General features: G+C 41.6%; 1 protein-coding gene across 26 annotated transcripts in view; it reads left to right on the top strand.

The window, feature by feature from the left end:
* The window catches only part of kcnma1a (potassium large conductance calcium-activated channel, subfamily M, alpha member 1a), a 188,352-nt gene extending 167,997 nt beyond the window's left edge, over positions 1–20,355 (top strand). For 14 of the 26 annotated variants that reach the window (XM_086092815.1, XM_086092804.1, XM_086092813.1 and 11 more), the window contains 8 exons: positions 2,308–2,421; positions 4,485–4,568; positions 5,906–6,036; positions 9,405–9,599; positions 9,817–9,935; positions 10,583–10,807; positions 12,885–12,913; positions 17,453–20,355. In XM_086092815.1, the coding sequence (XP_085948941.1) occupies positions 2,308–2,421; positions 4,485–4,568; positions 5,906–6,036; positions 9,405–9,599; positions 9,817–9,935; positions 10,583–10,807; positions 12,885–12,913; positions 17,453–17,604 (1,049 nt within the window). In that variant the 3' untranslated portion in view covers positions 17,605–20,355. The remainder of the gene's footprint in view (positions 1–2,307; positions 2,422–4,484; positions 4,569–5,905; positions 6,037–9,404; positions 9,600–9,816; positions 9,936–10,582; positions 10,808–12,884; positions 12,914–17,452) is intronic. The other 12 variants (XM_086092826.1, XM_086092825.1, XM_086092821.1 and 9 more) reach the window with 3 other exon arrangements.
* Positions 20,356–21,125: the final 770 nt, after the last annotated feature.

Raw genomic sequence — 21,125 nt, 5'->3', positions numbered from 1 at the left:
TTTCGTAATGTAAGCGTCTCATTGAGCGTCTTGACAGGGAAGACACGCGCGGTGGTAAAACGGTGACCTGAATGTATTGTATATTTCCTGGCTGGTGGCATTTTGCTGTAGTCAGCACTTAATGATGGATGTCAAAACACAGCTGATGCATTATGCATCTTGCATTACCAATTTAAGGTGTTTACTTGTCACTTTGAGGCAATGCAAAAATGTGAAGTCATGCGGATTTGCGCCGCTGTCACTTGTCGTCGCGATCCACGCCATTTTCCATAAAAGGTTTTCTGCTATCCACTTCGCCCACTTTTATTGTTACAAAATGAGGGACATGTAAAATTGATGCCGGGCTGCTGATGGAGGGCCATGAATGCTAAATATGTCCTAGCTGACCCCTAAAAGCACTGTATCCACACGGCTGCACTTTTTTAGGTTGCTGTCATCTTCCGCCACTTCTTCTTTGTCACTGTCGCTATGTTTGAAAGATGCCAAACAACTTCATGCTGATTTGGCTGACATGCACTACGTGTAATGCTGTCAATACTCTCATCCATGTTTTATGATGTTTGCTCTACAGTGGAACTTCCAAAGTTGACGTAATGTTAGTTGACCTAAGTCATTCTAAGTTCAAAACATAGAATAATGTAAAGTCAATTCATTTATACCCTAAAACATCTTTAGAAGAATTAAAAGATGTTGAAAGTAAAAAAAAAAAAGTTTAAATGTTAAGAGTTTCCTACTGTATAGTAAAATAAAACCAAAAGATTGCAAATTCAGATTAAAGAGAGACCTTATAGAAAATACACCTTGCATATACTTTAAACACATTAAAATACACTTCTTCTTTTTTTTAGCAACTATTCATACGACTTACGTTCTAGAGCAGGGGCGGCAAAATGTGGTCCTCGAGGGCCGGAGTCCTGCAGGTTTTAGAGGTTTCCCTACTCGAACAGCAGTCAATTCCAATTAACTCATTCACTGCCATTGACAGCTATAAACGTAAAAAATCATTTTAACTATGTCTATTAGTTTAAAATTTGTTTTTGTTTTTTTGTTGTTGTTTTTTTTTCTTTTTTCTTTTTTTCTTTTTTTATTTGTTTCTTCTTTTGTTAAGAGTATGAAAACCTAGAAAAACAATTATTGTACATTTAGAACAGATATAAAATTTGTGATTAATCGTGAGTTAAGTCATGCGATTAATTACAATTAAAACATTTAATTGCCTGATGTCCCTAATTTTTAATAATCTTTTTTTGTTTTTTTGTTTTTTAAAGATTATTTAAAAACAATTCTAGGTTTTCATACTCTTGTTAACAAAAGTGGATTTTTTTTTCAAACTAATAGAAATAGTTAAAATGATTTTTGTCATTTATAGACGTCAATGGCAGTGAATGAGTTAACAGGATTGTTATCAGGCGTATGCAGAGCTTGCTGATGAGCTGATAATGAATCAGCTGTGTTGAAGAAGGGAAATATCCCAAACCTGCAGGACTCCGGCCCTCGATCTTGCCATCCCTGTTCTAGAGTCTAGCTAACAGTTCTCCAAATAAGAAGCAATGTATTGCTTCTTATTTGGAGAACATTTGAAGTGACAAGTTTTTCATTGGACAGCGACACCTTGAATGTCACTTTACTCGTTAATTGCTGTGTATTAAATGGAAAAACTTTAAAATAGTCATGATCGCAGAATGAGTGTCTGCAAAGTAAACGCATCTCACTTTTTCAAAATGGATTCCGAAACCTAACACAAACCCCCACATTCACATTTTTGTCTTTGTGCTTGAATGCCGGCAAACACAAGATATCATTCCGCTAAAGTTCCAACTCAAGATCAAATGGAATTTTGGTTCACTTCACTGTTGTGGTTTTGCTTGGCCTTCTTAAAATAAGTAATTTTTTCAGGAAACACCCCCAAAAAAATGAACCATTTGCATCATGAGGAGATGATTTAGGCAAAAATAATAATTTTGGGCAAAATATGACTAGCAATTATTTTAAGAGGGTGACGGTATGCTTGCTTCATGATGTTTGTCACTCCCAGTTGAAGTTAGAAACTGCAAATCTGAAATAATTGTATATGTAAATATCAAAATGTTCAACTAAAGAATATATAATTTCATCTGCTAGCTTGAACGTATATTATGAAACACTATAGACGGGCTAACAGAATTTAGCATGAATTTTGTGATAATTATAAACTTAATTATAAGTTGTCTCCAAGTTGTTGAGACGTATTTGTCCACCAAAAAAGATGTTTAGACACCAAACTTTATTCTTCACTGAGCTTTTCCAATAATATGTTGTCATGTGCAGGTTTCACGCCTCCTGGAATGGACAGGTCATCTCCAGACAGCAGTCCAGTACATGGCTTCGTGCGTCAGGCTTCCGTCACCACCGGATCCAACATCCCCATCATCACAGAATTAGGTAAAATTCACCTCCAGTGTAACTGCCAACAAATTATCGTCGCTGCCCAACAAAAAGCGTGTAAGTCCAATTTTTGTGAGTTTTTTCTTTTTATCGGAAACACGATGAACATTATTTATGTTGTGTTTTGGATAAAAATGAAAGCATGAACATTTGAAGTGACAAGTTTTTCATTGGACAGCGACACCTTGAATGTCACTTTACTCGTTAATTGCTGTGTATTAAATGGAAAAACTTAAAAATAGTCATGATCGCAGAATGAGTGTCTGCAAAGTAAACGCATCTCACTTTTTCAAAATGGATTCCGAAACCTAACACAAACCCCCACATTCACATTTTTGTCTTTGTGCTTGAATGCAAACACAAGATATCATTCCGCTACCAAAAGTTCCAACTCAAGATCAAATGGAATTTTGGTTCACTTCACTGTTGTGGTTTTGCTTCGCCTAACACAAATGTTTGTACGTATCAATTGTTAAGTCTTGCAGTGCTAATTTAACAGTACAGACTAACTCTACCGTGAATGATTCAAACACATTTTTTAAAGGACCGCCACCACATCCTCTGCAATTTGTCCACTAATGCACAAGAGCAACTCAGCCTGACAGGAGGGAAGGGAAGAGAAGGGTGGTAGAAAAAAAGAGCGAAGGGGGTGAAAACTGCCTTGGTTGCAAAATGGGTCCATTTATTAATAACAATGGCAGTGGCTGTATTCCCACTGGTGCTCGGGACTCATGAAACTTTCAGATCTCCGAGGGGTCTTGGGAAGCACCAGAGACTGCCTGCTCTGTCTCCCCTGACCCAATTAGGGAGCAATGGAGCATGAGAGCAAGCTAAGAGAAGGCCAGCAAAAAAAAGGAGCTGTTCCTAATGTTACTTGTAACCGGGCCGGCCATTACCTGCAGAGAGGTTCTCCCATTTGACCGCACACGTGATCGCCAAAGCGCCATTCTCTCCGTGTCAGCATCGCCCACTTCCTCGCCGCTGCACACAGCAAAAGTTAAAGCTCTGCAACATCCTTTAATTAGAGAGTTTACAGGAAAAGACACTTTATTAAGTACACTTGCTTGAATGAGCTGTGGTTCTGGAGCCACATGTCCCTCTCCTTTGGCTCCTTGTGAATATCCCAAAAAATAATTGTAGTAATTAATATATTTTTTCACATATTTATTCATTAATAGCCTATATATGTAAAAATAAAAAAATAAAAACTCAAAATGTCCAAAAAGGAAGAAGTAACGCAAAAAAATTATCATAAAATGTCCATAAAATTGCCAAAAATGTCAGACAATTTAATAAAAAAAATAAAAAAAAAGCAAACAAGAAAACATTCAAAAAGTATCCAAAAAAACAGAAGATATCTTGAAAATGACCATAAAATGGCCACAAAATTGTCCAAAATGTCAGAAAATTGGTAGCAAAAAAGACAGCAAAAATTTTCAAAATTAACTCTTGGGCCCTCAGTACTTAAGACTAACACACAATGTTCAAATGTTTTATTTGGCCCAAAATGGCTCTATAGGCAGTAAAGGTTTCTGACCCCTGTCCTATACTGAAGCGTCTTTACTACAGTGTAAACATTATTCAAACAAACCTAACGGCATGTGGATATTTTTAAGAGACTCCGGGCCCTAATTCACTAACTGTACCTGGTGCGCAACGTATGTACGTAAGCTTTTGTACATTGTGGCCACAGTGTTATGGGCTTCACTATTTCATCGGGTACATAAGAAATGATGAATGTAGTTAAGTATTGTTGTAAAATGACTTAATCACTAGATTGTGCAAGTGTACTTTACTGTATGTTCTGGCCCATGAATGAACTTGTGGACATGCCTGAGCCATGTGCAGACCAAGTAGGGCCTTGTATAGCCCTTTGACTGCCACTTTTAGCCCTCCAATAGTTCTTAGATCCAAGCTGCTTTATATTCGGACGCCGGCCGGCCATTAGCAAGACGACTGTTGGCGTCGGAGACAGTGAGATGCCTTTAATGTCGTCTTGTGAAAAGTGTTTCAATAACGACGCCATCTCTCCCCTCTCTGCACTGCCTCGTCACCATTAGATAAGCCGGGCAAACCGCTGCCATCGCTTTCACTCAGTCAGGAAAAAAAAAGTGGGACCAACATACAAATGATAACAGAGCTGGGTAAGATGAGCCTTTGTCCTCCGCTAGCCGTCTGCCCGTCCGTCCGTGCGTCCGTCCCCACGCTCCGCCGCCCTGCTCCTCATCAGCTTTTCTTGATTTATCTGGCTGCAGTCAAGGCCCACGCGGCTCCCATGGCTTCACTTTGAACACATTTTTATTCTTCCTTCTTGTTGAAATTGACTGTCTTGTTTGACGCTCTTTCTTTTTAATGATTTTTATTATTTTTTTGCTTTTGTTTTTCTATCCCGCCCTCGAGTTGCGTTTGCAGAGCATCGCAAAGGCCTTTGATCATGTTCACTCTGTCCTTGTGGCTGTTTTCATAGCAACACCTCCTCCTCCTCACACACACACACACACGCTCACACGTCCAAACCCCCCCAGTTCACTCTTTGGCCCGGGCCTGTTTGCATCAGCCTCTTGTCTCTTTGACTGACATCCCCAGCACTCAGGGAGCCTGCAAAGAAATCAGATTTCAAACTAAAAACCAAACTCAAGCTCAAACCGTCTTCCTTAGCTCTTGTGTGACGCTTGTTTTAGACATTGCAGGTTTTGAACCACTGTACTGGGGAAAAAAGTGATTACTGTTTGCTTCTTGTTATTGTTATGGAAATTGTGATGATAGTGCAACATTCATTTCCAGGGCTGAGGTAAATATGTGAGGAGTGATGATGATGTGACAGACGCATCTATCGGCTCAAAAAAAACTAGCATGACATCCAGTCTGCATGGATTTTGGACGTTTTAAAGGCCATTGTTGAAGTCTCGTTTTAAAAAACTGTATTAAGGAAATATTGGATTGTATTATTGGTTTTCATTATATCCTGACAATAAGTCTTGCATGTCTGTTATTGCTTTAAATCATGTGTTAACATCAAATTCTTCAAAATGGACTTCTACAATGGTTATGACAACTGGCAAATAATTTTTGAAATGTATTCATGGTTTTTCAAATTGTGTGATATGCATCCTGCATGAGATATTGCGTGCAATTCAAATGATTTCAGGTGTTTTCATACCTTAATGAAGACAAAATTACAGCTAAGTACTGTAGGTGAAATTATCATTAAGACACCATAGACAAGAGTTGATATGAACTGCAAAATCACGCATTTATGCAACTTTATAGGGCACTCCACTATATTTTATGTGTAACTTTTGCATTATTATAATTGCTTTATGGACTTTATCACATGTTTCTGATTACAGAGAAACATGTGGTGTCCATTTTGATTTCATATGATTTCCTGCCCTATAAAAGGCCGCGTAAAAATCTCAAAGTTGTCTTTGTGTCTTCACTGCATGTCCCAGCTAACTCCGCTGCTTTTGCATCCTCCCAGTGAACGACTCGAACGTTCAGTTCCTGGACCAAGATGACGACGACGATCCCGACACCGAGCTGTACCTGACGCAGCCCTTCGCCTGTGGCACCGCCTTCGCCGTCAGCGTCCTCGACTCCTTGATGAGTGCCGTGAGTCCACAACATGCTCGCCATGATTGAATGCCACCGAACACAGCCCTGCTACATCGCAGAGTTTTTTGTGTGGAACGTACTATTTGCTGCTACAGTATAGCACAATAATCCACAATTTCTAGTGATCATTCCTTATTGGTTTTACCGTAGCCTCAGTCACCAATGCACTTTTCAGCCATTTTTTTGAATGAACAAAATGACTGTACTCATGCAAGAGCAGACCAGACATTTGAGCCCCCCAAAATTTTGAAAAAGGACATTTTGAAGATTACTTAAACTATGCCGGGCCTCTTAAAGGCTAATCTAACACTATAATAAGTATTTTCTCCCCAAAAATTACCCTGTAATTTTTGTGTGCTTAAACAATATACAATGTTGTTGTTTTTTTTAAGTATGTTTTAATTAGTTTAATCATGTTTCAGGTCCGTGGCTGAGATGGTGAACTGTTTTTTTATGTGCGCTTTCTATCACTATCAATGATTTTCACCCATTGAACGTATCTCCTGTAGGGAACAGGGTTCAACTGTATAATGAGACAAAGCTATAAATCCTGCCGAATCTGACAGAAGCCTTTTTGTTGTTGATAATGTTTGTTTTATAAGCGAGGGAATTCACAATTTTCTGTTTGGAAAAGTGAGAATACGTTGCTGAGCTTTTTGAGCTTCCAAGTTTTTCGTGCCTGCACCAAGAAGCAGGAGCCGGTAAAGGAAATGGTACTGGTACATTGATCCGACACGTCTGCCAGCTTCACTGACATCAAAGCCAGATAGTTGGCATGGCTCCTCATTTGAAGTAGTCTCAATTCAACTTAGAGTCTTTTAATGAAGTAAGTATGGAATGTTAGCGTAATGGCGCTGACACCAGCTCGACTTTAACAGGCCTCGCGAACGTTCTTTCATCTCCTGACAATGCCACCACCGCATCAAAGATCAGGAAAAAAAAGAAGAAGAGGCAAGCGGGAAGAAAATATAACCTTCAACACCTCGTTTTTTTTCCCACTCATGGCCAAGTGTATTTTTCCGCTCGGTGCCGTGATGGCTTCATTCCAGCGGCTCGCTTAGTGAGCGAGGGGTTAGAGAAGCTGCGCGGAGGCGAGCCGAGGGAGTCGAGTGGGCATCAGCTGTAGCGTGGCGGCGGTCAGAGGTGAAGGCGGCTAATGGACAGTGCTCATCCATCATGAGGCTCCGCAGGCCTGTCAGGGGTCTGCCGAGAGGAGCTGCCACTCGGCATCGTCTGCCGACTGACACCGACTGTCTTCGCACGCCGCCAAAAGCGGCACGTGATCCGCTTGACGGACAGGAGACGCTGACGCCCGCAGAGTGCAGTCAAGTCCCATGTTTGTGAAGGGAGAGTGATGTTAGACTCGAGCACAGCATCAGAATACATCCTGGTGGTGTGTTGTTGTTGTTTTTTACCTTAATGATTGAAAATTGTTGGGAAATGGGCATATTATTACTTGTATTTTTAATAGTAATGCATAATTTAGCTCTAAATGTTAATCATGGATTCTGCAGAGTATACATCGGCCACTTGAATCTTTTATACCAAAGTGACTCAGAATATCCAAACCAATGGCGGAGCGAGAAGCAAGGCCTCCCATCAGATGACAATATTGATTGATCAATTGAACCCTGCACGATTCAAATCGCCTCCAGTGACCAGTCAAGCCAACCTACCTCGAGACTACAAAAGGCATTCGCGATGGGGAAAGCGGCGCTCTCCTCTCTCACATATTAGCGGAGATGACAAGCGCAGGATCCTGAATTTGTACTGAAATTTGCAAGATAAAAATTGGCAAAATGATAAAAGCCGTTGTGAGCCTTTTATTTGGTTTTCTTTTTGGAGAATAAAATGAACACACAATTGGATGACATTTGGGGATGATGTAGACCATGACCAAAATAACCCCGAATTTCCAACTAAATATGTAATATTGAGTAAGTAAAACAAATTAAAAACCCTTTTAGGTTTTGTGTTTATTTTATTTTCCCCAAAAAACTTTGCTAAGCCTGTTAGTTAGGGACGGACTGGGACCAAAATTCAGCCCGGGAAAAATATTCGTCAAAGCAGGATGGGGGTTGCAGATAACTAACGACACACGGCGAATCATATTTGCCGACGGGGTCAGGGGTTATAGACGACAGACAACATCTAGCGATTACTAGTTGTCATTTGTCGACGGGGGAAGCCGTTGCGTATGGCCGCAGGCGATTAATATTAATTGATGGGGGGACAAGAAAAGTAAGAAAAGCCTGGCGGCCCATCAGGTCTATAAAGAACTGGGGGAAACCATGTTTGTATTTTTGACTTAAAAGTGTTTTTCACCCACGTGGTCACACAGCACAAGAAGGAACACTCACCCAGCTTACCCTACACGTGTCCTTTTTTATATTTGTGATCTAGAAGTATTTTCATACTGTATATCGTCTTTAATAATACTTGCAGTTGGCACAAGTTAGGTTACGGTGTGTTCAGATTGAGAAATTTGGGTTACGTCCCAACCGGCGCAAAAGTGTTCTTGGTGCTGGTCAACAGTTGTAACCCTATAAACCCTGAGCAATGAAATGTATGAGAGAAAATTCTGATTATTTGTAAACAATTGTTGAACAAACAAAAAAAATATATATATTTTTTTTTTAAACCAACTTCCATACATGACTTTTGATTTGTGTCATATTTAATACATCCAGTCATAATGCTTTAAATTCATACATACTCTCAAAAATATAATAATAAACAGACATATCAAACATATTAGTATTTCCAAAAAACAGAAAGAACATTTCCCACTATTAATAAGCATAGGTCTCTCCTTTCTCAATTGGGGCGATTTTGCAAGGTCACTGAAAAGCCATCACCTGGGTGATACTGGCCTCTAATGCGGATGGCTACGTTTAAGGTAGCACAGGTTGTGTTTGAGCAATAAACATAATTGCATGCATTAAAGTAAAGCATTTAATGAATGTTTACGTATCACATTTAAAATATTTGTCCATGTCAAAATGTTGGGGTCATTTTTTTCCCATTTTAAATTATGCAAGTAATTAACTGATTAGAAAAAGAGGAGGATGAGCGTGTTGAAGACGTCCTCATAATATTAAATGTCAAAAATAATTAACACATAACCGGTGCTCTTCAAATTTGGCTGGGAAAAAAAATTGATAAAAAAGCCTTCTTTGTTCAGCGATTAATCGTGATTAATCAGAATTCTAAGATGTGATTAATCTGATTAAAAAATTTAATCGTTTGACAGCCTTAATTTAATATGATACATTTGGCGTTACAGTGTTAATGCATCCTGGTGGTTCAATGTGAAACTCCGCAAAGTATCTAATTGTAGATAACCTACTACCTCTTCTCCCCAGACATACTTCAATGACAACATCCTGACACTGATCAGGACGCTGGTCACCGGAGGAGCCACACCCGAGCTGGAGGGCCTCCTGGCCGAGGAAAACGCTCTGCGAGGGGGCTACAGCACGCCGCAGACGCTGGCCAACCGAGACAGGTGTCGCGTTGCCCAGCTCGCTCTCTACGACGGGCCCTTCGCCGACTTGGGGGTAAGAAGAAGTTTAAGCGGAGATGACACATTTTGGCACTCGCCAGCAGCACGCATTTGGACGCCTCGCATCGTCGCCGCTCTTAATCCAATGTGAAAAACAGCGATCACGCAAAGCAGTGGATGCAGAACACTTTTCCATGCCAATGATTTGTAAATATTATGTTGTATCGTGTGACTCCTCTAACGTACACCCATGTGTTTTGTGTTGTCACCAGGATGGCGGCTGCTACGGGGACTTGTTCTGCAAAGCACTGAAGACGTACAACATGCTGTGTTTTGGAATCTACAGATTGAGAGACGCTCATCTAAATTCACCAAGCCAGTGTACAAAACGGTAAAATTTCACTTAACACTTAAGTCATTCAAACCCAAAAATGTATTAGTACATTTTTTGATATTTTGTCCGGCACCCCCAAAAACGTATTATATGTTGTTGTTTTTGTAATTGTTTTTTACGCTTCTGACATGAAGAGGTGGCTTAAAGCAATGGCTGGAAGTGAATGAGTTAAAGGGAAGTCAGCCCATTATTATTATTTTTTCTTTGTGTGACAATAATATGTTCTCTGCAGCCCACTAGTCTAAATATGGTTTTCTGGTTGATATTGCGTTAGTGGAATATGAGCAGCAAAATCCAGCCGTTTTTATCCATATCAGGGGCGGCCATTTTGCCACTTGTTGTCGACTGAAGATGACATCAATGTTGCTCAGGTCTCAGCTAACAACCAATCACAGCACGGCTTCAGAAAACTGGTGAGCTGTGATTGGTCGATTGGATTTTGCTCCTTAACTCATATTCCACAAATGTAATATTAATCAGAATCTCATGTTTAGACTAGTGAGATTGACTTCCACTTTAAATAGATAGCCTGGCTCAAATGTCTACACTTTAGCTGCCTTACAACTAGCGTGGGATGTATGGACCTGAGGGCCGTTGGCAGCCTTGTTGTTTGTTACCATTTCCGAAACATGTCGTCCGTGCAGATACGTGATCACCAACCCACCGTACGAGTTTGAGCTGGTGCCTACGGACTTGATCTTCTGCCTCATGCAGTTCGACCACAATGCGGGCCAGTCGCGGACCAGCTTGTCCCACTCGTCCCACTCCTCTCATTCCTCCAGCAAGAAGAGCTCGTCCGTCCACTCCGTCCCAGCCTCCAACCGGCAAAACCGCAGCAGTAAAACCCGGGAAGCCCGAGAAAAACAGAAGTACGAGCGCTCAACAGAATTTCCCGTGCATGCAAGCTCAGTGTTTTTATACGTGTGATTTGTCTGTATTCGCTGCGTGGTGTGTGAATATGTTGTGAGTTTTATCGCGTGTTGTGTTCTGCTTCCTTGCTTATGCTTTTCCTCCATAATTATCTTCACTGTGTCATCACAACATTACATTAACTCACTTGACAAAGTCTGTGTGTAGACAAACTGCCGAGTCATTTTTAAACAATCTAAAACTGACTGCAGTTTGGCAAACTGCGGTTGGAAAGTAGCCTGAAAGTGCAAAACTACACACACAATGATGGTTGTTGGTAGTCGTGTACCTGGTGTTGATGTCTTGTCCTATTGTGGCCATTTAATACAAATGGTTTGATCATTATTAATATGTGTAGGAGTTATTGTACTCCCTGCGAAGCTTAAGGCCCAATCCAAATTTTAAGGATTATTGTCACTTATCCAGGCAGAAGGGGACATCTTCAGCATTTTACCTACTCCAGTTTACAATTTTCAACATACAGTATTTGAAAAGTAAAAACTGTACCGGACTTTTTTAAAGATTAAAGTTCAAACAAGCTACATACCTACAAGATTTATTCCACTACGACTGATTAAATGTTATGTTTTAAGTGTAAAAAAACCAACAACAAACAATCAAAGTTGTTTTTTTTATCTGTCCATATTTAATTATTTATTTTTTTAATTCAGTAATTCTTTAGTGTACCACATCACTGAGGACGCAAACATATTTCAAATAAAGAGCCTCGTTAACTGGTAGAATCAATAACATTTATCAATATTAGACGTCGAAAATGTATACTCTCTTTCTGTAATTGTCACACAAGTGTAGAAAGACGTTAACTACTATAAAATGTGAAAACATGAAAACACTTGACTAGTGCCAGTGCAAGTGGGTACTGGTGTGTGTAATTGACATCCAGTAGTCCTCACTATGCCTGAACAGCAATCACTTCGCGGGGATTACATGATATCACCTGTCTGTATTCTCCTTTACTCGCGGAATGTTTGGAATTTGTACAAGCTTAAATGAGGACAAAAGAAGCAATACCTTAGGTGTTGCTCGAAATGTCATCCCTCATGAGCTGTGTTTGACATTTTGTTGTTCACGGTGCATCTGCTTGACTGCATGTTAGCAGGCACTTCTTCCTGTTTTGTTTTAAGAGATAAGAGTTTGACCTATTTGTTAAATATGTCTTATTCCCCTTTAAAATTGCATTCAATGGACTATTAGGGCCACACTGAAAAGAAGTTTTGAATTATTATAGCACAAGAATAAAGTCAAAATTGTATATATTTATTTATTTGTTAGTTTATTTCTTTGTTTGTATAATGTATACATTATAGTATAGTATAGTAGAAGTATGTATACTTGTTTTAAAAAAAAAAATAATAATAATTTAAGTCCTGTATTTTCTAGGGGGTGGGGGTGGGGGTGGGAGTGGGAGGGATAATAACAATTCCAAGCTAAAATGTTGCAATGTTATGGGAATAAAGTCAAAACAATTCCTAAACTTTTTTTTTTTTACGTCTCAAGAATATGGGCAGTTTAAGGGAATTCGTATAATGTAATTAAAAAAGAAAAAGAAAAAAAGGATTATTTTTATTTATTTACTTATTTATGTATTTACTTTTTTTCCCAACAAAATGTAATCTTTCAAAAATAAAATAATGTATATATTTAAATAGTATGAAAAAAACACTTTTTTCGGAAGAAGTATTTCCTAGATCAAAAGTTCCCAATTTAAATACAATATTATAATCTAGTATATATATATATATATATATATATATATATATATATATATATATTTGTTGTTCATAATAATATTATGAAAATGTGTGTTCTTTTTAGTGTGGCCCTGGTACTTAACTAAACAAGAGCCTAAATGAACAACTGTGATCCAGTTGTGAAAAGCATGCAGATTAGTCCGCTATATTGTAAAAGTAGTTGTAGTTTGCCCTTAAAGTGATCATGTATAATGTGACTTTATTTGGTGTGTAGACTGTAAATCCTGACTTACTTACAGTAGATTACTCACCTCTCTCTCTGAAGTGCAACAAGGATGAATAGAATGGGCCCAGGTACGCAAGTTAACGATTCTGCATGACTTGGCAACCTTGACGTTCCATCATAAGCGTGTCCTCTGCGGACGCACTTATGATGCGGGGAGTTTGCTTTTGTTTACGACCTTCACTTAAGAACATGCCTCACTTTCAGTTTTTGCTTGAAAGCAAACACTGCTGTTGCTCCTTCTTCCTTCCACCCCTCCTCTTCCTCACCACCAAAGCCCATCTCTGCAATGCATGATGTTGACACACTACCTTTCTTTTGTTTCTCCGATCACCTCTCCTTGCTATCGTGGCTTTGTTGTGCCATCTATCGCTCCCTCTTATCATTTCCTTTCAACTTTGAGATGGTTTGCATTGTGTGAGAGCGAGGGCTGTGTGTTTGCGCATCTTTCCTTCTTTGACTTGATGGGGTGAACAACGCATGTAGGTCACATGATTCAAATCCTCCTGATGCAGCCGCAGGACTTGCTTGTGAGGAGGGTGGAAAAAAGTGTGGCCAGCTTCACGCCATTAGTCACACTGAGAAAGTGGGAGGCGTGACCGATCGGAAGCTTAAATTGGAGTTCGTATGAGTATCTCCACTCCTGATGTGCTGCTTTGAGGCAACAAGTTGGCCGTATCTGAAACAGCGAGACGGCAGACATCTTGTCCCACCGCGGGCGCGACGCCACACATCAAATGTAGCGCATGCGGCCCCCGGCCCCAAAATCTTGCCCATTTACCCAGACTTTGCGCAGATGAATCTCCACACATGCGACGCACGTGCAAAAAGTTGAAATAAAATTTTAACAAGTGACCTGGAAAATGCTCGGAGATACTTAAAAAGTCAAGAAACTATCAACTCATAAATACTTGCTTAAATGTTTCAATCTTGGCTCATATAGATGCTATGTTTAAATTAAGTGGCTGGTTGGAATAGAGCCTAAGCTATTCTGTATTTCTTTACAAAGAAGGCTAAAATGTGAGGCAATTACACACCGTCTGTTACTTGTTCTGTGTGGGTACTCGGTATGCTACTGGAATGCGCCATCCCCAAAAATAAAAATAAATAGGGATGTAACAACAATGTTAATATTGTGATATAGTGATATTAAAACTGCCACAATATTGTCATCATGTCACAATTTTAAAAGCAGCACATTTGTTTAAAAAAGTCAGGTTGATTTCCATTTGTGCAGTTCTAGCAGCCTCTGGTGGTTAGTTTTTTTTAGTGCAATTTAATTTTCACAGGCATGTTTTGGCCCTTCCATCCATCCATTCATCCATCCATTTACTACCGCTTATCCGTGATCGGGTCGCGGGGGCTGCAGCTTTAGGAGGGAAGCCCAGACTTCCCTGTCCCCAGCCACTTCAACCAGCTTCTCCGGAGGGTGTTACGGTGTGGTCACAGAGCGGCGTGGTGTCTGTCGGCGTGTGAAGTGGAGGACCCAAAATGCAGGGAGGCAGGAGAACCACAGCAGGAGTGCGGGCGAGACTGGCGTGCTTTATTTTACAGAAAACACTAGCCAGGGTACTGGTTAATGCTAACTAAACAACAAACTGAAAAGATACAAAATCAAAATGACAGACAGAACTCCGGGGGTGACCGTGACAAGCGGCAATGATCCCACGCCGACTGATCACCACCCGGGAACTAAATACACCCACACTAATTGGGTAACTAGCCACACCTGGGGCCAGGCACAAGTAGCTGAGGGTCCGGATTGGTCAACCCGCGGAAGGGCTGTAACCCACTCAGGACCAATCGGGACCCTCAACCAAAACCAGATCTTCCCAGACATGACAGAGGGATTCCAAGGCGTTCCTAGGCAAGCCGACATAGTCTCTCCAGTGTGTCCTTAGTCGTCCCTGGGGTCTTCTGCCGGTGGGACATGCCCGGAACACCTCTCCAGGGAGGCGCCCAGGAGGAATCCGAACCAGATGCCCGAGCCACCTCAACTGGCTCCTCTCCACGTGGAGGAGCAGCGGCTCAACCCTGAGTCCCTCCTGGATGACCGAGCTTCTCAGCCCGAACACCCTGCGGAGGAAACTCATTTCAGCCGCTTGTATCTGGAATCTTGTTTTTTCGGTAGGTCAGTGTAGGAACGTAGATCGACCAGTAAATCGAGAGCTTTGCCTTTTGGCTCAGCTCCTTCTTCACCACCACAGACTGATACAGAGCCCGCATCACTGCAGACGCTGCACCGATCCGCCTGTCGATCTCCCGCTCCCTCCTGCCCTCACTCGTGAACAAGACCCCATGATACTTGAAGTCCTCCACTTGGGGCAGGATCCCCCCCCCCCCACCCTCCTGGAGAGAGCACGCCACCCTTTTCCGACTGAGGACCCTGGTCTTGGATTTGGAGGTGCTGATCCTCATCCCAACCGCTTCACACTCGGCTGCGAACCGCTCCAGTGAGAGTTGGAGATCACCGCTTGATGAAGCCAACAGCACTACATCATCTGCAAAAAGCAGAGATGCAATGCTGAGGCTACCAAACCGGACCCCCTCAACGCTTTGGCTGCACCTAGAAATTATATCCATAAAAGCTATGAACAGAATTGGTGACAAAGGGCAGCCTTGGCGGAGTCCAACCCTCACTTGGAACGAATCCGACTTACTGCCGGTAATGCGGACCAAACTCTGACATCGGTCGTACAGGGACCGAACAGCCCGTATCAGGAGGCTCGGTACCCTGTACTCCCGAAGCACCCCCCACAGGACTCCCCGAAGGACGCGGTCAAACGCCTTCTCCAAATCCACAAAACACATGTAGACCGGTTGAGCGAACTCCCATGCACCCTTAAGGACCCTGCAGAGGGTGAAGAGCTGGTCCACTGTTCCACAGCCGGGAGGAAAACCACACTGCTCCTCTTGAATCCGAGATTCAACTTCCCTACGGACCCTCCTCTCAAACACCCCTGAATAGACCTTACCAGGAAGACTGAGGCGTGTGATCCCTCTATAGTTGGAGCACACCCTCCGGTCCCCCTTCTTAAAAAGGGGGACCACCAGCCCCACAACATCCAGAGATTTTAGGAACTCCGGGCGGATCTCATCCACCCCCGGGGCCTTGCCACCGAGAAGCTTTTCATCCACCTCAGTGACTTTGTCCCCAGAGATAGGAGAACCCACCTCGGAGTCCCCAGACTCTGCTTCCTCAAAGGAAGACGTGTATGTGAAATTGAGGAGGTCTTCAAAGTATTTGCCCCACTGATTCACAACGTCCCGAGTCGAGGTCAGCAGCATCCCATCTCCACTATACACAGTGTTAATGGTGCACTGCTTTCCTCTCCTGAGACGCCGGATGGTGGACCAGAATTTCCTCAAAGCCTTTTGGAAGTTATTTTCCATGGCCTCACCGAACTCCTCCCATGTCCAAGTTTTTGCCTCAGCGACCGCTGAAGATGCATTCCGCTTGGCCAGCCGGTACCTGTCAGCTGCCTCCGGAGTCCCACAGGCCAAGAAGGCCCCCGATAAGACTCCTACAAGTTCGAGACGGTTCGAGGATTGCCGCCACGACAAGCACCGACCACCTTACGGCCACAGCTCCGATCGGCCGCATCAACAATGGAGGCACGAAACATGGTCCACTCAGACGCAATGTCCCCCACCTCCCCCCGGGACAAGGGAGAAGTTCTGCCGGAGGTGGGCGTTGAAACTCTCTAGATTCTGCCAGACGTTCCCAGCAAATCCTTACAATACGTTTGGATTTACCAGGACTGACCGGCATCTTTCCCCGCCATCTGAGCCAACACACCACCAGGAGGTGATCAGTTGACAGCTTTGCCCCTCTCTTTACCCGAGTGTTCAAAACATGTGGCCGCAAAGTCGATCATCGAACTGTTTTGGCCCTTCTGTGTTTAAAATCCACACTAATGGTCAGACGAGAGGGAACCTAATATATGCTTGTGAACAGAGTCAATATGTGGAGGAACTCAATGTCATTAACAAGTGGCTCAATATTAAGTGTTATTAGGTTGATTGTAGGTTGTTTATATGCATTGCTGTTATGTGCAAAAGCACAGTATTGTGTTTTTTTTAGTATGACCTCTTTTTTTTTACAATATTGTGACCTTTTTTAATATCGCCAACCTCCCCACAATATTGTGATAATTCTCATATCGTGACCTTCATATTGTGATAATATCATATCATGATGTTTGGATATTGTTACATCCCTACAACTAAATGTACTCTTCCACTCTCAAGAATTTTGTATAATTCATTCATTCATTGCCAGCACAGTAAAATGTCATCTTTGACATTTATCACCATCAATGGCAATGAATGAGTTTCCTTCTTTCACATTACAGAGAATAGCGAAAAGCAATATATTGCTGTCAAAATGATGTCACCTGGTTTGTCATCCACCACAATAAAATTAACACCTGCCTCAAATAGACAACTCACTTCTCCCATCAGAACAAAGAATTCCATTTCAGTTCAATTCCGTTTTATTTATATAGCGACAACTCACAGATGACCGTTATAATATAGATCCTACCGAGCTTCTTCTTCCGACTTAACTCTGGTCTCTCTGTGTCTGTCATCTTGTTTGTCGTCTCCAGAAAAGAAATGGTTTACAGATGAACCGGACAACGCGTACCCACGGAACATTCAGATCAAGCCCATGAGCACTCACATGGCCAACCAAGTCAACCAGTACAAATCCACCAGTAGTCTGATTCCACCCATCCGAGAAGTTGAAGACGAATGCTGAACCGCTTTTTACGTTTTCACTCAGCAGACGTCTTGGAAGAGAGATAATGATGATGAAGACGATAGGACGTGCTTCAGTCCTCTAAGACGAGAACTGGACAGGAATCCAAACTGGACCTGCTATGTGTATACCTTTAATGCTACTTCCATGCTCTTTGAACATTATTTTATTTATTGATGTATCAATGGAGATGTACATAATGACAATCAAATAACATATTGTACAGCCCCTCTAATACCCCCTAGCACTTTTTGGAAATTATTATTTGAAGATTTGACGAGAGAGCGAGTACTTCCTGTAATGCTTTGCAATGGTTGACAATGAGTGACGGCTTATTGGAGGGGGAGGCTCGCATCATCGCCCCAAAGATTTCACCGGACACGACTCTTCCAAACAGCCGGGCTCACCGTTCTCCATCTTGTGTGTACTTCTGTTCTATTTGCACTAAAACAAAACAAAACAATAACGCAGTTATGTTGACAAGGAACTGTGGGCTTAGGAGGGGTCCTTTCATGCAGATCATTTCATCTGGAGGGTAGCCTGAGTGAAGAAACAGCCTCGGATAAGAACGACGTTGCATCCGAACCGGAACCCAACCACGTTTGAGCAAAAAGCAGCAGCAGCTTTCGGGATCACAAAGAAAAAGAACGGCCGTTCAAATTGCCACATATCGCGTAAAAGTGGGCGAAAACGGGTCCTCCTCTGACCGCTAGAGACTGCCTGGCACGGGGTTGGCACGGAGGCGTTTGGATGTTCGCCGTCGCCAATCCCAGATGTCGATCGCCTCAAATAAACAAGACAAAGAAACTCTCCGGAGTGAAGCTGCTCTGTGCTGTGCTGCTTAAGGAAAAGCTCAAACCTGGTTGGGCGGAAATGCAACCGGGAATATTTCCAGTAGGCTTGTGGTTTTGCTTTGGTCAGGACTGCCCAAACATCCCACTTTCACAAGAACAAAGGCAAAAAAACAGACGAGTACATATCATTCAAGTTGTGTTTCCGCCCCGACATCTATGCTTAATCAAAAGAGTATTTTTTTAACTCACTAAACGCCATCTTCAGCCTGGCAGCTCGCCTCTGAAAACCGAAGCTTAGCTGGACAAATAAGCTAAACGAAGGATGGGCGGACTGATAAAATGCTTTCAAGAGTTCTATATATAAATATATATCTAAAATAGTTGTCATAATAACAATAATAGATGATAGAGTCGCTTCCTCCGACTGAATGACCTTATTATGTGTCTGACCTAAATTAGGTCCCAAGTGTGAAGACGAAAGAGAGCGCACACTATTGCAAAGTGTGACCATGTTGGTTGTTTTTGTGTGTGCGCGTGTGTATGTTTGTTTTTTTGTTCATTTGGCAAAATACAATTTTAAACCAAGAGAGAACATGTTGCCGCGTCTCTCGTCTATAGGCTGTAAAAGAAGTCATACGTGGAAAAGTGCTGTGTTTGTGTAAACTCGAGCCCATTTAACTTCGGCAGTATAGATGCTCGTTTCTTTCATCGGAGCTCAAAAGCACGTCGGAAAAGCTTTCATGTCCGTCTATTGGGTGTGGTGCAACTATACTGAAGCCTCATGCACATTGTCCTAAAGTGAACTTTGAACTGTGATCACATCGTCGTCACACTTGTAGCAAATAGATTTCACGGAGAAAAAAAAAGAGAAGAAAAACAAACGATTCCAGATTGAATGACTATTTGATTATGGAATCCCGATTGTTGATGGTTAAAGCTAAAGATGGAAAGGTAGCACCAATGCGGTAAACCGAAAGAACGTCCTTCATTTTCCTGCCTTTTATGACCCAGCGTTAACATTCCATTTTTTGTTTACAGACGATACGTTTCAGGTCTTTAAACATGATCACCATATAACACGCTTCATGCTGCAAACTGGCTTTAACACGACGCACCGATTAATGCAATATTTGTCTGATTAGTTTTTGTTTTGTTTTTGCAATTTGTCTCCTTGTCTGCGTTTCTCAACGTGCTTTCTTTTTTGTTTGTTTTTGAAGTGCCATGATGAGTTGTAGTTGAGCATCCTTCAGTCATTCAGGGACACAAGCTCGCTTTTATGTATATATATTTTTTTAATCCGTTGATTATTTCTCACTGTATCGTCGTCGTCTTGCACCGGTGTGGAGAACATCCAAGCCGTGAACGCCTCCATGGGCGGTGCAGTGCCAGGCAGTGCTCGAAGGTCAAGCGGAGGGCCCGCCCGCGTCAAGCCCCACTAATCGCGACAAGTGGCAGATTTCCTCGGTGGTAGTTACTGTTTGAATGACTGAACGATGCGCACTTTAAACAATCATCTGACGCATCATATGTTGCACTTCATGAGTTGATCGATTTTTGCTGTAAAGGAATGGATAGAATAATTTATTTGTACGAGATATTCTAATCTATAACGCATACAGAGACTGGAGTTGGGTCTCAAGTCTTAAATAATGCATTCAAAATTGCATTTTTTTGTGTGTGGTTATTTTCATCAGTTGAAGGAGGATTTCAGGCATCACGTCGTCGTCGTCCGCCACAGCAAATCGGGAGTTTGACATAGCAGTCTCTTTGTTTTGGATGTGTTCTAGACATGATGGATTATTTTGATGGTGCTGAGTTGACCTACCTGACTCTGTCAAATATAATCTGCTGATAAATATACTGTCTTGTACAAAATGTTTGTACATAGATTGTACATGGTTTCTTTTTGTATTTTTCTCAAATTAAAATGGATGTATTTGTGTTCTAAAGCGGAAAACCTGACTTTTCTGTTCTTTCATGAGTTGTGTCAGTAAAATTCCAAGACACTTGTCACCAATCCAAAATAGAATGTTTCCCCGTGCACTTTCCCAGCATTCTATGTCGTCCCATTGGATTTTGTCACCACGGCAGGTGAGAATGGAGGTTGCTCCAGCATGGCAATGTTCTTCTCGGCCAGGAACTGTCAGATGCTCAGATACATCTTGTGACCACACGTTTTATAGTGAGGCAGCCATCACTTGTCGTTCTATAGTATCAAGGTTATTTTAGTTAAAAAAACTAATGAAAAAAACACAAAAATTCAAAACACAATTTCGTAAATGAAATAAAATAAAAACAAAAATACTTCTTAAAAAACGAAGACTAACTGAAACTACATTTTATGTTGACACATCTAACTAAAAATAATAATAATTGTAGGGAAAATGTCCTTAGTTTTAGTCTTTGGTGATTCATTTAATGCATGAGCCTTTGGGGATTATTTTAAATGTCATTTTAAGTATATTTATTTAACTGGAATAAGGACCTTTGAAAGTGTGTCACACAGAAGTGACGTCATCTTGCACGTTCAGATGATGTCGCTCGTAGTTGACAATTTTTTTACGTGCTTTACTTTTGGTTCCAATAGCTCAGCTCGTCTGCTTTATCATTTAACTCAGCCGAAATGCAACGCTAGTTAAGACATTTCGGGGGGTTTCCTTTCATTTTACCATGGTGTTTTTTTTTTATATTGCACACAAGTAATACCCTTAAAACAAAAACGAAAAC

This window comes from Leptonotus elevatus, chromosome 13 (assembly GCF_054856555.1).
Source record: "Leptonotus elevatus isolate MCC_2025b chromosome 13, RoL_Lele_1.0, whole genome shotgun sequence".
In the NCBI taxonomy this organism is placed as follows: domain Eukaryota; kingdom Metazoa; phylum Chordata; class Actinopteri; order Syngnathiformes; family Syngnathidae; genus Leptonotus; species Leptonotus elevatus.
This window is presented reverse-complemented; position numbering and strand designations above follow the sequence as displayed.